This window comes from Corvus kubaryi, unplaced genomic scaffold (genome assembly GCF_017639235.1).
Source record: "Corvus kubaryi isolate FWS band 111438036 unplaced genomic scaffold, C.kubaryi_AGA036_p1.0 67, whole genome shotgun sequence".
NCBI lineage: Eukaryota > Metazoa > Chordata > Aves > Passeriformes > Corvidae > Corvus > Corvus kubaryi.
This window is the reverse complement of record NW_024582055.1, coordinates 5,792,656-5,810,204: the sequence shown is the minus strand read 5'-3', so window position 1 is coordinate 5,810,204 and position 17,549 is coordinate 5,792,656. Positions and strand designations below refer to the sequence as shown.

The following is a 17,549-nucleotide window of genomic DNA, read 5'->3' as shown; positions in this document are numbered from 1 at the left end:
GCCGCGCCGGATGGGGCGGGCGCGGCCCGGACGGGCGGACAGAGGGACGGACGGACAGACACGGGCGGACACGGAGGGCGGGGAACTTATGGGGAGGGAAGGCGGCCGCCTGGGACACCAGGCCCCGCGCCCGCCCAAGGGAGGGAGAGAAGCGCCTCAGGCCTTCCCGCCGGGAAACGTGTGTGGGAAGCGTGCTGGAGCTTGCCCAACCGGGCTCGTGAACGCGTCCCGGCAGGAGCGGCTGAGGGAGAGGGGGGAGTTAGTCGGGAGAAAAGCTGGCTCGGCGGGGAGACCTCATCACTCTCTGCGGCTCTGTAAAAGGAGGGTGTAGTGAGGTGCCCGCAGTGAGGGGACAAGAGGAAATGGCCTCCAGCTGAGACGGGAGATTCAGATTATCAAGGAATCACAGACCACAAAGCTAATCTTGTTCCAACCATCCTGCCATGGGCAGGGACACCTTCCACTAGACCAGGTTGCTTGGAGCCCCATCCAACCTGACCTTTAACAGTTCTAGGGATGGAGCATTCACAGCTTCTTCGGGCAACCTGTGCCAGGGCCTCACCACCCTCAGATTAGACAATTAGGAAAAAAATTGTCACTGTTAGGGTGGAAGAAGTTGCCCAGGGAGGTGGTGGAGTCACCATCCCGGGAGGGGTTTAAGAGGTGTCTGGATCTGGTGCTGGGGGATGTGGTTTAGGGGTTACAGTGATAATGACAAGTTGATGGTGGAACTTGATGATCTCAAAGGTCTCTTCCACCCTGGCAGATGGTTCTATGCCACTTCAGTGGAGTTGGTCTTTTTTCCTTGTGAACAGATCCCTGTCTCCCCAAGCTGCTTCATCTCTTTTAAATAAAACCAAGTGAGAAGGTAGGTGGAGTTTTGAAATGAAGCACAAGGACGCTAGGGAAGCATGGAGGAAGTTTAATGCCATCCATCCCTAAACAAGAGTTTAAATGCAGCTGTCTTCAGTCTAAATTTTAGAGTTCTTCTCCCTCTCTTCATACACCAGCTACATCAAGTCTGGTGACATTCTCATACCACATTCTCAACACAACAGGCAAAACTAAGTTAGGTACAGCTTAAACACACAGACGTCTCCCAAATCCATCCAAGTCTCTGGAAACCAGTTTCTTCATCCATTCTTGCAGCTGGGGGACAGGCTACTCCATGTAATCTTAAACAGTAGTGAAAACATTTTTGCCAAAAGGATATTTGGTATTTACATCTGATTGTTCTTGAGCTATTAACACTGTACATAAAACCTCTGCACACAGTTAACATACACAACAGTTTATATGAAGTTTACTACTGTATCCAATATGGTAATAAATATGAATAAAACCTAAGAGCTGACAGTACAACAAAAGACTAAAAGTGTTTTTCTTAAAAAGTGTTTTGGACTTGATACTGAAATGCCTTGGTTAAAACCAGAAAAATTACTCTGCTTTTTCCTTGTCAGGCAGCATCAAAAAAAGCAATCAATCCATCTTGATCACAGCCATCCAGAATTTCCAGAAGGAGAGGAACTTTGGTTTTCACATTGGTGCCTTTAAATTTAAATTTATCTATGAAGAGATCTGTGATCATACCTGCAAAGGTAAAATACCAAAAATTATAATTTGCCTTGTTTTCAGTAGGAGGTATCTACTTTTAGCTCATGATTATGTACCAACTATTCCAGTTGTTAGAAGACTTTTTTAACCTCATGTTTTAAACAATGGTTTAATTGTAAACAAATCCAAACCATTTAACTTTTATACATTTTTAAATGCCATCCTGAATTTGAACACTATCTTTAACCATGTCCATAAAGACAAGAATCATCTAAATATAAGCAGCTGTCTATTTCAGCCATGTCTCTGGACATGAAGCCCCATTTAAATAAAGCTGAATTATCAACAAACCATAAAGTCTCTCAAGATGTGCAGGTTGTCTCTTGTATTCCTCCAGCAGCTGATCTGCCTCTTCCAAAATGCTGCGGTATTTTGGGAGCAGGAAGTCCACGTTCCCTTCATGAACTTGTAATTCCTCAAAGACAGTTTAAAATGGTAAGAACTAACAGCAGGTAGGTCTCATAAGAGCAGGTAAGTGAGAAGAAATTAAGCTTAGATATGTCAGAAGGAAGTACTTCAAAGGGAAGACAATCCCCTTCTAAACTATAAGTGTTATTTTCAGAGTGCCTCATTTTCTAGTCTTCTAATGAAATGCCAGATGTCACTTGTCACTTCATAGACTGGATTCTCAAAATCCTGTGAATCCTGTGTATTACAGCTTTCAGCTCTGAGCCAGAACAGGATCACACTGTACAGACTCAAGCCCTTGACCATACTTAGTCTAAAAATGAAGGTAAATTCCTAAAAAAGTGTAGCACACGCTGAAGTCTGAAGGTAAAAGTAAACTCTGAAAGTATCACTCAATTTGTGACAGCAAGAAGTTTTGAAGGCCTCTTCTAAAATGCCAGCAGACCAATGTGGGATGGTCGATAGTAGAGATCTTTTTATCCTCCACAGAAGGACACTTCTGTTCTAGACAAGAGGTAATTATGTTGTGCACTGTGAGTCTGCTGGGATAACAGCTTTCATCAATCATTAGATTATTTTACTCCCGATCAATAAGTTATCATCCAAAAACTGAGTGACAAAATAATTTGTTGAAGATTTGCTCTCTAAAAAAAGCCTAAAACAAGCAAAATGTACAACACCATTATTATTGCACAAACACAGTATGCATTAAGAATAAATTCTCTAATAGTGTTTACATCCCTGGTTTGCCAAACCAAGCCCAAGTAAAAACCTTTTAGTGATAATAAAGATTCACACCGTTCTCCTTAGTAGCCAGCTTTTCTACTATCTAAATAATTCTGACAAGTATTTGCTGACCCCAAAAGGACAAGAGATAACTGGTTGTCCATTTTCACCTCCCCTCCCATTAAATAAAAAATACCAACTTGATGATGGTGAGTTTTTAACAGCAAAATTCTGGTTGTTGGCAAAGAAGTCCAAGAACTGAGGCAAGCTGCCTAACTGGTACCTCCCAAAGACTGCTGAGGAGGGTATTAAGCAAAAGATGGAAAAGCAGATGATTCAGAAATTATGAGAGAATGGTATTAAGTTCCAAAGCAAAGGAGTTGCATCTGGCCTGGATGATCTAAAAAACTATACATGTTAGTGGAAAGAGAGACAGAAGGAGCTGTAAAATAACAGCGGGCTAGAAGAGAACATTAGATGATAAAGCTGGCTGCCCTTCTGCTGTCCAATTTAAGCATCTTCAGTAATCCCACATGTTATTCACTAGTTATATAGCAAAAAAGAACTTTCCTTCAAGAAATCTGTCTCCTGGACACTTAAAACACATGCTTTAATTTCATTTAAGGGAACAGAAAGGGAACAGATCCCCACACAACACACACCTGACTCGAGCCATGGTTTGGTACCTGACAGCATAATCCCCCATAAAAATCAAACCCCAGGAGTCCAGATACTTACTCTCAAAGCATCTATTAAGTGAACCTTCTTGGCCAGCAGCTGCTGATACTCTAATTTAGGGTGGATAAGCTTTAATGTGTGCCTCACAGATTCTTCATTTACATCTAGCAGGGAGTAAAAAAGAATCCCAACAAGCAAATGAGTACTACATACTCCATTTATGGGAATATCAAATGAACTGAAGAACAACAAAATAGAGAAGAAATTTTTACCATATGATATCTTGAGATTAATCTTCCTTTTAGTAGCCTCTTTGGAAAGCACATCTTTGAGGATAGATATTGTAGAGATGTTGTCAGATTTAAAATATCCCTCACCTTTTCTATAAAGGAAGAAAAATTTTAAATGAACAAACTTAAACACATATGCATGCATTAAGTTTAGTAATTGTATTTTACCTGTAGGTAGTTTCAAGCTGTGTTCCCAGGAAGGTGTTCTGAAAATAAAAGGTGATGCACTCTCCAGCAGGAGTCTTTTCAGGCACCTCAGGCAAGCAAAACACAATCCAGGAGTGAATTTCAGCAAAACTGAACTGGCCTTTGAGCATCAGTGTATTCATGGGCCTGTGACATTGTGAAATTAAAAGAAGAAAAAAAGATAGTTAAGAAGGAGGGACACTGTCCATGTAAAAAGCTTAGTTCCACACGGTGGTTTCCTTTTAATCAGCAGCCTGTAAAAAGCCAGGTCTCTCCCTAAGTACAGATACGTATTGCAGATTACAGCTATTTTTCTGTACTGCAAGATGCAAAGCTACATGCTCATTCAAGTTTTACCTCCCACTAGGCATGTCAGATCTGGAAAAAAAAACAAGTTGGAAGTTTTTGATACCCTGTTGCAAGTTGTTAAACCCGAAATTTAGGACAAAGGTGAGTAACTGACAACAGCAAATATGGCTAAGACAGATCCTCAAAAGCCTCCCGTGCTGTAAACCTCAGACATCGCATTTTTATCAAGAACAAGGCACAGTGGAGCTCATTTGCATACTGAAGCTGTTGGTATCATCCCTTCAGTCTTTCAGTTTCGGTTGGAACAAGCATATCCTTGGAGACAATACAAGATATTAGCTGAGGGTGGGCAAAAATCCACTAGAAATTGTGTAAAATACTAAATTCCTATAACACAGAGATAAAGGTAAAAAAAGGCTTGGCTCAGTTTTGGGGCCAAATTAGCTGTGAGAAAAAAGTTAGAGGAAAAGGGTGGAGCACAGAATGAGGCTGAAACTGAAAAGACACAGTTACCTCCACAGGAGAGTTTCCTTTCTACCACACCCTCAGCTCTACACATGGGGCCAGACTATAACCCAGGGCAGTAAAATGAAAAATAACCCTAAAACAAGAATAAAGAATGGCAAAGAACCTATTTAATCCGTAATTTCTATTAAGAAACCCACAAAATGGAACTACAGGCTCAAAAGTGTAGTTTAGGGCTTAGAAATTCCATACTGAAGTTTACAGAGCAAATGCTTCAGCTGGACTGTGTCATTTTTTCCAAGCAAAAAAAGGCATTGATTTTTCTTTGCAAATACCTGTCCTGGTCAATAGAATGAGTTCTCTGGTGGAGTGAAAGTGGCTTAATTTGATATTGATGAACTTGACAGGTTTTTGGTTGAATTCTGGGAGTTACATACGCCTGGAGTGTCCCGTACTGTCCTTCAATCGAGCGAACCTGCAGAGAAAAGAAGGACCCACAGAAAAGAAGAAAAAAAAAATATTATTTTATCACCGTTTGGAAATTTGGTGAATATTCAAAGTATGTTAAAGAAATACTGTAGCACTTCAAGAATATTTAGAGTATTATATTTACTTGGTAGTGTCAATATAAATAAAGGAGATGAGTCTTAAAATAAGATGAAGCAGTGTCCAATGAAGTGCTGCTGGATTAGATGAATCAAATACTAATAAAATAACACCCACTAACTAATTTTATGATATTCTAAAATAAAAAGCCTCAAAATTGAGAGTTTTACATAAACATGTATCAGATTAGCAGGCTGCAGTAAAAAAGAGAAAACCTCATGCCTGTGTGCACATTGAGGATTTTCTAGTCAGGATTTCCTTCATTACTTTCCCTGCTGGTTGCCATAAAATGTGTGAATTTGGTGGATCCTTAAAAATAAACTCCAAAACACCAACATGCCTTTAGTGTAATAAGCATGGAATGACACGATTTTCTTCCTCTCCAAAATACAAATTGAGTCTATATTCCCTTGTTAGTTCCCAATGTAACTTCCTTCAAACACTTCAAAGGATAAACAGTGCCAGAGCTTTCTCTCCCACACCTCCCTCTGCTTTAAGCTCCACACATTGCTTTCAGTATTTTCCCAATCTGTGATGTCCCCACTGCTTTCATCTTAGGGACACTCAAAAGGACCCCGGGCTCCCCTCTGACATATTTTTAGAAGCCTTTAGAAACTCTAGGACAAATAAAAAAGGAACACAAGCCCCAGGTTAGAAGGTTCTCAGGAAAGAACCAGAAGTAAAGACTGGATTGATCCAGGTAGAGAACTCTCCATTCCAGAGCAGGAATAACCATTAATTTATTGTGGAAGATATTTTTGAGCATTTTACCTTAAGTTCAAGTCTTGTTGTATTTGCTTGGCATCTGTAAGTTGCAAGAAGAAAGTTGCTATTTGGCTGTAAACAGGAAAAAAAAAACAAACAAACAGGAAAATAATACAAAATAGGCCTGTGGATTCACAAAATTTCTACTGGTCTGTTTTAACTGTAGACATGTTACAGTAAAGTTTTTGCTATGCATGTACAGCTATTTACAAGGGTTAAATACAAAAAAGCAATCCTTTGTTCCTCTGAATGTTCCAATTAGTTTTAATTATGGTAGAGTTTAAAAAAATTAAATCTCTCTATAAGGAGAATACAACCAAAGCCTCTTACACTCTTTAGTATCTCTATGAAGATTACATAGATACCTACTTTTCATCTGAAAAATGCATGTCAGCCTGCCCCACTCATCTGCAAAATTAGTTCAACATTCAAAAACTAAAGCAGGATCAGTAAGAAAATACACCAGAAAAAGTGTTAAATTAATCATCATAAATGGCAAGAAACCTAAAATAAAAAGCTGATTTCTGGGAGCTCCAGGGCAGAACAACGATGTGCAAATTCAGTTCTTAAAACTAAAATAAAGGACTGTTAGAAGGAAAAAGATTTTACAGAAGATTTTCATAAACTGCAAGGTAGTTTCTGGATTTTCCCCCCAGGCCCTCAGTGTCAATAGTAATTCCATAGCTATTCAAGTCTGCAGTTATTATATACTAAAAAAAGCATGCAAACATTTGACTTCCCACACAGCAGAATTGTCACATTCTAAAGATGTTTTTAGAAATTAACTAAGTAACACTCTTCACCTAAATTGCTTGGAAGTAAATGTACGTGATCCTATGATACACAGAGAAGAGAGCAATACTGAATGTGTCTCTCACAATCCTCCTCAGGAACAAATAAAAAAGGAAGAGAGCTGATATTTTTGCACATACTTAGGTTTTCCTTACATCAGGATGTGCTACTAACTCCTAATTCTGCAGTATCTCTAATGCAGCTGTGCTCTTCACAATTACCAGATGAGTAGTTTAACTGAATATTAAACTACTCATCTACTAAATGTCCTCCAAGTTCTACTTTTACTACACAGTACTCAGTGTTTTCACCATGTAATCTCTACAAACATCATCTCTGTTTCACTCACCTCAGAATCACAGCTGCTAAAACTAACGACGGCAGAATTTTTATCCACATCCAGCAAGTCTAGTGGGGCATCACTCTGCAGCACACAGGAGGAAGGAAAAATAAAGAGCTTACGTTTCTGAGTAGCTCCAAGTGCATTTATCCTCTAACTGTCATCAATGTTTTTAATAAGGGAGAGGCAAGAAGATTGCTTCATCTGAGAGGCAAAAGCCTAACAGACATGCAGCTTACTACTTAATCCTGGAGTAACATGATGATCTTTCTCTTATTCCCTTACAGAGTCCTGAACTCCTGGGGGGCTGGCTTACCACAACTTCAGTGTAAAATCTGTAACTATCTTTCAGACATGAAAGGTAGATTAAACAATTTCATTATTCCCCATTTAGCTATAGAAACATCAGATATTATAGAGTGGCAAATTAGCTGTAGCTTAGCATTGCTCTGTAACATCCTTAATAAAAAAAGGATTTTTATTAAGAAGTGAAAAATAAAATCCTACAGTAGTTCTTTCCCATTTGTTGTAGCCAGCTCGCCTCATAAATTCCTCCTTGTCACATTTTTCTCCTCATGCATTTCCCAAAAGAAGGTAATTCAGTACCGCTACTCTTTCTGACTACCGAAGATGACGTTAATTTCAGCTGATACAGTAGGAGGAATAATTAACCAAGGTTGCTGTGATGGGCAGGAATATTTCTCCCCAGCTGCACACAAATCAGATGCTGTTCCACACTGAAAGTGCACAGGTGGCCCATAAGACTCTGAAATCAATTTTCCACTACAGAGTACTTACCTGGCAAGTGAGAATGTGCACCTCATTTAATTGGTGTTTAAATAAGGACATGCAAAAGCAAACACAAAGTTACAAAGAAATCTTCTGTTACAGCAGGCACTGTGGTTTATTTTGGTAATGTAACATTGCTCTGCTCAGTAAAAGTTTGTTGTATTTGTTCCCTAACAAGCATTTACAGCAGTTAGTTCAATACTGCAACATTGAACACTTCAGCTCCCGCTTGCAACAATTCAGACTTAAAAAACCAAGTACTTAAGGTGCTATAACTTGGCTTTTTGAACTAGAAAGTGTCTGAGTGTTTTATTTATGCATCAAGAAAGCCAACAAGAACAAAGCCCCACTGACCTGCACCAGGACATTATCTATGGCTGTCTGCACCTCCAAGATGAGGCTGTAGCTGGCATCATCCTTGTTCAACGTGAACTTGTCATTCACACTGAATGCAGGTACTGAGGAAACTGCAGTGCTGGACTGAGAGGACTGCTGGTATTTCTCCCGTTCCTGAAGTACTTTTATCTGCAGTTGTTCCAATTCATTCCTAGAAAAGGGAAACCACTCTAACGTCTTTAAAAAAGGCAACTATAAAAGCTACCCTAGAAATTAGGTAAACTTGCAAGACAATCATGTTTATCTCCTGTCCTCAATTTTCCAGCCAGAAGTGACTGATGACTCCCCTTCCACATACTTTGCAAAGATAAAATATAAACTCTATCACACGGACATGTAGATTTTACACGCTCCTTGCCTAAAAAGCTTTCCTGAGACACAGGAAAGGACAATCTTTTTCCTTCAAGAATGCAATGCATTTTGAATAATATGATAGTGACTTCTTTCCTGCCATCATTTAGAAGCTATAGAGCAGCACAGAAGAAAGGAATCTTGCTGATACTGAGGCAGAAAGTATTAAGATACCATCATGTGAAGGCAAGATAGGAAAAGACCGTGAAAGGAGGCTGCTATTCATTTCTGCTTTGAAAAGGTTTGATTCTACTTCTAGATATATTAATGACAAAGAAAATCCAGTGAGATAGGAAGGAGAGATGACATTTCAACTTTTAACATTTCAATTCTTCCATTTAAATTTCTTTCTAGTGGAATTACCTTAAGGATGAAATCTTGCTCTGCATTTCTTGACTTAATTTTAGTTCTTCCCCTGATCCACCTTCTCTATGGACAGGTTCTGTAGTCAGTCCTGTCAGCCAGCCTAAACCAATATATGAAGTTTATATTCCTTATAAGCTAAAAAGAAAAGTCTACACTCAGCTGTTGTATGCATGGAGGGATGTTTTTTCCACACACTGGGTAGAGAGAATTGAGCCTAATTTAATCCTTTTTAGTAGGATTAATCCTAGACTCTGAGCATAATTTTCTATGGGTTCATTCTTAAACTGGAAAACATTAGTTATTCTTTTTCATTAAGTACTTTGAGCAATAAATCCCTCTACGACAGTTTTTAACTGAGCACTTTGATTTTTTCTCACCTCTCTTTTTCTGACAAAACCTTGCATTATTGGCAGTACTATAGCTGGAAACAAAACAAAAGCTGTGCAATGTGTTTATAGCAAACTCTATGCTGCTCAGTGAGCTTAGAGATTGAATGCTGCTGCTTGAAAAAAGTTATACTTTTGCTTACTAAATTACATTCATTTATAAAAGTAAATATTAGTTGATTACATTCTGATACCTCAGGCATGATATGCAGACATACCAAAATCAGTCTAGTGCACATCCTACCAGAATTCACCTTTGAAAGCTCACAGGGGAACACAGGCTTTCACTTTTTCCCTTTCTTCTATGATCCATGGATCTTTACAACGTTCCCACTAAAAGCCACAAAGGACTTAGGCTGCAACAGTACTGTGGCCAATCACACCAAAACAATTCATATGAGGTCAGGTGTAAGAGTCTTTTGATCACCCAAAAATGTTTAAAAGAGCTACTTGGAACACCATTATTTCTCAGTAACTGACTGAGGATTGTATCTTGCCAAATGACATGATTTTCATTACAAGAAGTTTTAACAGGTTAAATTTTAGAACTGAAAGTAACTAAAGAGAGAGAATTAGCAATATTTTAGCTCCCAGCAGCTGACATATGCAGCATGTTTATCACGGCCTCTGTTACAATCAGGCCAATACCTCAAGTCTCACAGAGGAGCTGCTGAGATGCCACACATGGGGGAGCTTTATTTTCTACTGAAAGCAAAACCAACCCCATTTAAAGCCCTGTGAAGCTGAAAAGGAACAAGATTTTGTAAAAGACATGAAAACAAAAGAAAAACATGCTTGTCTATCAACATTTTTAATATATATTAAAAAATCATAAATAAATCTTTCAGACATAACATACTCAGTATTTCATCACAGTGAGGCAGCAGTTTACACCAAAGTATAGCCAGTCACTGTGCTACACATGATGAATATCTTGAAACATAAAATCCCCACAGTTTAAGAAACATTTTCTTTAAGAGTAAATATTAAATCAGAAGAGACCTTTTCAACAAAACCTTGTTCTGGTTCCGATCAGAACACAAAATTTTAAGAGATGTGAGCTGCACTAACAACATAACCTGCTTCATTTTATCACCTCACCACACATGGCATTTATTGTGTCAGCGATATGAAGCTTACCTGAGTATGTTGCTGCTAAAATTTCATCATAGCCATCTTTTCCCACACAGCCACCCTGGATTGATGCAATACTCTCTGATAAAGCCTTCAAATAAACACATTCAAGCAGAGGGAAATATCACTGCACTCATTTTAGAAGTTTTTAGAAGATTCTACTCCACATAACGAACACATTATGAAATTGAAAGCAAAACACTGATAGACAATGTTTTTCCAGCAGGAATTAGCACTCTGACTGAAATGAAATGATCACTCTGGATCCAATTACTATTTTAAGCAATTCATAACCAAAGTAATTATGCTCAGTGAAGTCTTGAAGCTTCCATTTATTAATCTGTAAATTACACACTGTACACAACACTCTCCATTTTTTCACTGAGAGAGCAGCTCTATATTAGGTTACACCCAGCAGTCAACTGAGCCAAAATTTTAGCACACACTCTCTACATTATCTTGATTTTTGCTCAAATCAGCACTACTTCACTTTCTGGCTCTTACATTGCTACCATACTGATTTCAAGTTCATACTGTCAATGTTACAAACCTCTTAAATTAAAAACAAACCACATATTTTAGCAGTAATGATCATGAGAGTTTTTAAATACAGATTGTTGTTTTTAATTAATGTCTTCTTCCAGCAGAGTATGAAAGATGTAGACTTACATAATCATGTCGAAGGACAGGATCATCAGCACTCTCAAAGTTATAGATCTCTATCATTCCATCATCTCGTCCAACGAGTAATTCCTTAACTCCATCTCCCAGAATGTCAAAACTATCAATACACAGAATACCTAACAAAGAAGAAAACAAAGCCATTTGCTTCATCTTTATTAGTTCATGACACAATAATACAGAGGTCATGCTCAGTTACATGGAAAGAGACTCCTGGCCAGCTTTTAAGGTGTTAATAATGAGATTTCTGGATGAGTCCTCAAGAGAGCTGAAGTCCCTCCCCTGTGCTTCAGGTTCAACGTTAACTTTTATGGCTCCATATTTCACAGAAAGACTACGGACATATGAGGAAGCATTTAAAGAAAATAATGTGGTGATAACTCTTATAATTAAATAAAAATATATTTATACATTCCATCCATGATCTTCTCTTTTACAAAGAAGTATGGGCTCACAGATGCTGCAGAAGCAGCACACCAAGGGTAAAACTGGGTAAGTTTTCATCAGTTAGACCTTATTGTGGAGACATATTCCACCTTCAGCCAAAACCCCTTATTGTGACTCTTTAGAGCCCTTGAAACCATTGAACAATCTGATAAATCTGGCAGGTAAATTTGCCAAATATGCATACACTTAGAAAAATGATAAACATTTCAATCAATCATATTTGAATCAACACTGTTTTACAGATGCCACTTCAAAAATAGTGTAAAAACAAAAGTATGCTAAAATACTGGAAATAATACGAACACAAGACCCAAAGCAAGACAAACTGATTAAAAGTATTTGTCAGAAAATCAGAAGAGTGAAAGAGACCTTAGTCACATTAGTATCATATACTGACATAATCACAATATGCCTCCAAAGTTAGCTATGAACAAGATTTCCTGATTATCCTACTTGTAACAAATCCTCAGGTATGCTGGGTAACTAAAGAGGGAGAGATTGAGACACATACCTCCTCTCTTCTTTTCATTTCCAATTTCCCACTTTGGTATTGCCTTGGTACCAGTAATCTGGGTGAGACCTAGCTTCCCATCAGAAGTTCCATACACAATTTCTTCCCCAGAATCACCTAAACACAGAAACTGAACTTAGAATCAATAAAGTCATGTACACTGATTTTAAAATGTTGTGTATTTACAGTCTACAGTCAATGGGAAAAGAAAGCACTAAATCAGTGATGTGCAACAGAACTGTCAGGCTTTGAACCCAAAAACAAATCCATGAAAGCTGCACCCATCCCGATCATTTCCTCATGGCTATCACTATTCTGTGTATGGCTGCACCCCTGCACTGAAGTTCTGCCTAAAAACCACTCAAAAGCCAATACTTTCTATTTCAGCAAAGTTGGGCTATTCAGTGGCCTTTACAGAAGAAAAACAGAGAAATCCTTTCAGAACACACACCCACTATGGAATGTTGTGCCAAAATTTCAGCAATTAAGAACTACTTTTCCAAACCAGCTCTGGATGTTTGTCACACAGTCTAACTGAAACTAAATTAAGCGCCAGATTAACACCCTAAAGCGACTTCTGTGAGGTTAGAGCAGATTAGCAAGAAGGATAATCAAACTATTTTAAGCTTGAACCTTCCAGTCTTAGTTTATGCCAGCTCTATTCAATATTCTCAGCCACCCATGTATTCCAGTTATGGAAAGCCATGTGTAAGAGAAACACAAACCCAAAACCTGGACATGGCCTCCAAAAGTCCAACGTGTATTTACACAGTGAGACCCCTCATATCTCACTGCTGTTGTAAGAGGCCTTCAACTGAACGTGAATATAATTCAGAACTGCCTAAAACAGTAATATCTATGTGTCTATATTTAATGCAATGTAGAGAAATTACTTCACATAGTTTCCTGCTGAATTTATAACATCAGCTTAAAAATCAAGACAAAATACTTAACAGAGACAAGCTATAAACCTTAAAAATGTAATAAAATAACATTATTTAGTTATGTGTGTATTCAAAATCTTGTTACCCCCATTTCCATTGCTCAGAGCAAGAACAGTAGGTGGTCCAGGAACTTCTACTTCATAGAGCAAATCAGATCCCTGAAGACAAAGAGAACAATCTTGAATGAATTTGTTTAAAAAACCAAAAAAACCACAACCAAAACAACAAAAAAAGAACAACCTCAAAACACCAGCCACAAACCAAACCAAAGCCTCACAATGACAAAATTATTATGGATCATACTAACAGGTAAGATTTACTTATTCAAACCCTTATGGGAGAACCACTTCTAAGCCAAAAACAGGGTGAAGTTTGTAGAAATAAAACACAGGACTCTTGAAACGTGTTGTTATCATTAAAAATGATCCAGGAACTCACCTGGCAATTTAATTTGTTAAACCACTTAGCATCACTCAGACTTGTCGCAAGAGTAATTTATGAGAGCCAGAATTCCCAAAGTGATAAAGACTTACGGAAATTAAACGTGTATATGAGCACTTTTAGTTAGAAGGGACCAATTTGTCATCTGATGTAGGAACCCAGAGTGCAGAGAATATTTCTCTGCACTCTGGGTTCCTACAATCTACTTCCACCTATGAATTCCAAAGCCTGTTTATAGTGGTTTCATTAATCCTTATTTTTTTGCAAGTTTATGATAATGATTTTCCTTTAAAAAAACAGAAGAAAAAGAAAGGGAATGCACCAGCAGCAACACTGCCAAGTAAGGCACAATACACTGATCCTTATGATGTTTAAGCCATGCTGATATGCTGATTCCCTTAATAATGAGTCCAATTCCATAGCATCAATACATAAAACATAAAGAAGGAAGCATTTTAACCTGTAACACCCTGAGGACTCTGTCCTGACACGCAAGCACTGGTGTGATGCAGTTCACTTTGTCTACAGGGAGGCAGAGAACATCATTGATTTTATCTCCTGATAGGAAGTAGTGCTGGTCCTTGCAGTCACAGTAATGGTTATAGATGTAGCTTGCACAGAGGAAGAGATCTGCTCCCAAAATGTACCTGAGGAAAAGAAAACGCTTTCCTGTAGCATTTTGATGCAGCAACAGTCTTTTATGCTTTTATGCCTTACTATGCTTGCAGCTCCAAGGTATTATGGGGCCCTGCAAGCTATTCCAGCTTTAAAAGCTCCTTATAAATATTAACATTTACTACATGGTTTCTGTAGCTCTCATATTTCTACTTTGTCTTCAGGTAAATTCCTAAGAATATCTTTATAGAAATTTCATTACTGTATTTTTTATTATATTAATTTTTCTCAAGCTGATTTGTCTGGCAGCATCTTACAACACAATCCAAAAAAGATTTTGCTCCAGGAGGTATCACTGTGGCAACAACCCCAGCTCTGCTCACTTGGATTTTGCACTGCTGTGAGTGCCTCCAGAACCTGCCCAATTCCCCCTACACTTCCAAAATTTCTCCATGATATTCCAAATTCCTGCTACAGGTCGCAGCACAAGCTGAAGCTGGACTGGCACTTAGTGTCACCTACACAGTATGCTTAAAATGATTTCATAAAATCATAAACTAACAGTCTGCTACAGCTCTCAAAAAAATGCAAAATATCATACTTACATAGCTTTGATGCTTTCAGTAAGGTTAGTTTCAAATGAAAGAAACTGCTTCCCTCTTTTTGTGAAACCTCTGACTTCTGATCCTATAGCCACAAAAATTTTCTCTTGTGGTGTGTTAAGAGCTCCTCCCAGCTCCAGTCTTGAGATTTTTTGTCCCGGCAGTGTCTTGAACACTGGCTGTAAACAGAAAAGCAATTTTCATCATCACAGTATCATATTTATGGTAATTTTTTAACATAAAGGATAAGAAATTTACTTTACAATTTCTGGCAAAACTAAGATGCAATCTGTTGTACACAGACAAAAATAATCCGTACATTTATCTTCAGAATCACAGACCAGTCAAGCATTTGATAAGTAAATAAATATTAAAAGCTTTAAAATATAATAAATTAAGACTTCATTACTTCAGTATTATTTATTCCTCCATGGGAAAAATTCAGCACTACTTTCAGCTGTTTTGTTTGTGGTTTGTTTTGCATTTTAAAGAACAACACACACACTCCCTCTCTCTTACACATCACATTCTTATTCCAGAAGTCTACACAGACTTATTTGTATTGCTACAGGATCCTTATGAGCTAACCATGAACCTCCTGAAGGGGAAAAGAAAACCCATGAAAGAAAATAATAATTTTTTTATTGAGCCGGGCATAAAAAGCAATCAGTTTGTCCAAATCCCTAAGGCGATTTAATGAATCTCTGCAGGTGTTCATCCTGTTACAGTAACTGTGTATGTGTACAGGCTTAAGCCCAACTTAAGTGAAGTGCAAAGGATGTGGAAATTACTTTTTTCCTGATGATCCACAACAGTGTCTCACTCTGTAACTGTGGAAGACCCTGTGTATGACCAGGCATGAGATCAGCATGGCCTCACCACAGTTACGTATCAGTGCACAGCTCTACCTAGACACCTTCCACAGGTGTCCACAGGTATCTTATTTGCCATGTCGATAAAAAAGGGACTTTCAAAGTTCACTGGGAAGAATATTTCAAAAATAAAATTTTAAATGGAACATTTCCACTTACCACAGCTTCCCCCTTTTTTATGCCAAAACACGTAACGACCCCATCCTGATCTCCAACAACCACCTTCAAAAGTATAATACATTGTTATTTTTTATTACGCACACAACTGTGTTTTTCAATAATGCTTTTCCTGTATTCACAGAATCACGGAATGGTTTGGATTGGAAGGGACCTTAAAGATCACTCAGTTCCAACCCCATGCCATGGGCAGGGACACCTTCCACTAGACCAGGTTGCTCAGAGCCCTGTGCAGCCTTCAACACTGCCATGGATGAGGCATCCACAACATCTCTAGGCAACCTGCGCCAGGGCCTCACCACCCTCACAGGGAACAGTTTCTTCCTAATATCTAATCTAAACCTACGCTCTGTCAGTTTGAAGCCATTGCCCCTTGTCCTGTCACTACATGATATTGTAAGTAGTCCCTCCATTATAAAATTATTTATATTTTTATATATTTAAGGACTCAAAATTCTAGACTACTTAATTACATATGGGATTGTAGTTCAGAAATCTGTATAAAGTGCTATAGATAGGATACTGAACAGCAATTCAAGTAAAGGCATTTACAATCCCTTTCCTATTTCTACTTGTGAACACTGGCAACCATGAGGTGAAGGAGTATTTGGGAAGAATTGTATTTTCATACTGAGACTTTATTACCGAAGGAAAAAAAATGCATTGTTATTTTTATTAAGTTTCTCTAACTAGGTTTCCTTAATTTGAACTTATATTAAGAAAAACTTAAAAATAAATATTTCATAGAATCATCAAGGTTGGAAGCGACCTTTAAGAGCATCATGTCCAACCATCAAGTCGTTATTATTACTGTAACCCCTAAACCACATCACCCAGCACCACATCCAGACACCTCTTAAACACCTCCAGGGATGGTGAGTGACTCCACCACCTCCCTGGGCAGCCTATTCCAATGCTTGACCATCCTAACAGTAAAATATTTTTTCTAATATCTAGTCTGATTCTCCTGTTTCAGCTTCAGGCCATTTCCTCTAGTCCTAAAGTGTTAATAAAACCAAAATAAGAGAAATATGGAAGAACTCCCTTGTGGTTTCAGCAATGCTGTAAACTACAAAAATTCTTTCCTGGTTCTGAAAGCTTTCCAATCACAAATTCAGATCTATTTTTCTATTTTTTTCCAAAAAAAGCTTTTCCAAAGGCCCAAAATAGGCTTGCATAGTTTTTCTCTATGACATCCTATAGCCAAGGAAACTCTGGAGATGATTAGCAATAGGATGAGGCATAGGACAGGAGAGGCAGCGAAGCCTTGCGCGGGAGCCCGCGGCACCAGGCGGTACCTTCTGCGTGGCCTTCTTCCCGGAGGCGGGCAGCAGCCTCATCGTCTTCTGCGCCGTGACTCCCACCTGTGGAAGAGACGCTCCTGAGCAGGGCCCGGAGCACCGGGACGCACCTCGGGCCGCTCGCAGGCCCCGCCGCGCCGCCGCCCCTCGGTCCCGGGCGGGCCGTGCCGCCTCGCCCCGGTGCCGGGGCGCTGTCGGGGGGCTGCCGGGGCACTGCCGGGCCCACCTGCAGGTAATCCACGCGTGCCAGGCTCGGCTCCATCGCTCCCGCGGGACGCGCGTCCCTCCCGCGGGCACGGCGCGACCGCCGCCCGTCACCGCGGCAACCTCCGCGCGGAGCCGGCCTCCCATTGGCTG

General features: G+C 39.1%; 1 protein-coding gene across 1 annotated transcript; it reads right to left on the bottom strand.

Moving 5' to 3' along the window:
* Nucleotides 1-906: 906 nt before the first annotated feature.
* Nucleotides 907-17,527, bottom strand: BBS7 (Bardet-Biedl syndrome 7). Its single transcript, XM_042048544.1, has 19 exons — nt 17,419-17,527; nt 17,190-17,255; nt 15,874-15,936; nt 14,846-15,021; nt 14,086-14,272; nt 13,270-13,342; nt 12,241-12,357; nt 11,271-11,401; nt 10,608-10,692; nt 9,079-9,181; nt 8,323-8,515; nt 7,189-7,263; nt 6,054-6,119; nt 5,012-5,151; nt 3,885-4,049; nt 3,699-3,808; nt 3,487-3,590; nt 1,906-2,029; nt 907-1,590 (listed from the first exon to the last, which is right to left on the bottom strand). Exons 1-19 carry the CDS (start codon nt 17,452-17,454, stop codon nt 1,457-1,459), a joined length of 2,148 nt encoding a protein of 715 aa, XP_041904478.1. The 5' UTR covers nt 17,455-17,527; the 3' UTR covers nt 907-1,456.
* Between the last annotated feature and the right edge of the window lie 22 nt (nt 17,528-17,549).

Excerpts from the sequence above, each read along its gene's own strand:
- BBS7 (XM_042048544.1), bottom strand. The coding sequence starts at position 17,454 with ATGGAGCCGAGCCTGGCACGCGTGGATTACCTGCAG. Across the intron at positions 9,182-10,607 it reads TTTAGCAGCAACATACTCAG|GCTGGCTGACAGGACTGACT; the intron begins GTAAGCTTCATA and ends ATATTGGTTTAG. Across the intron at positions 3,591-3,698 it reads TAATCTCAAGATATCATATG|ATGTAAATGAAGAATCTGTG; the intron begins GTAAAAATTTCT and ends ACTCCCTGCTAG.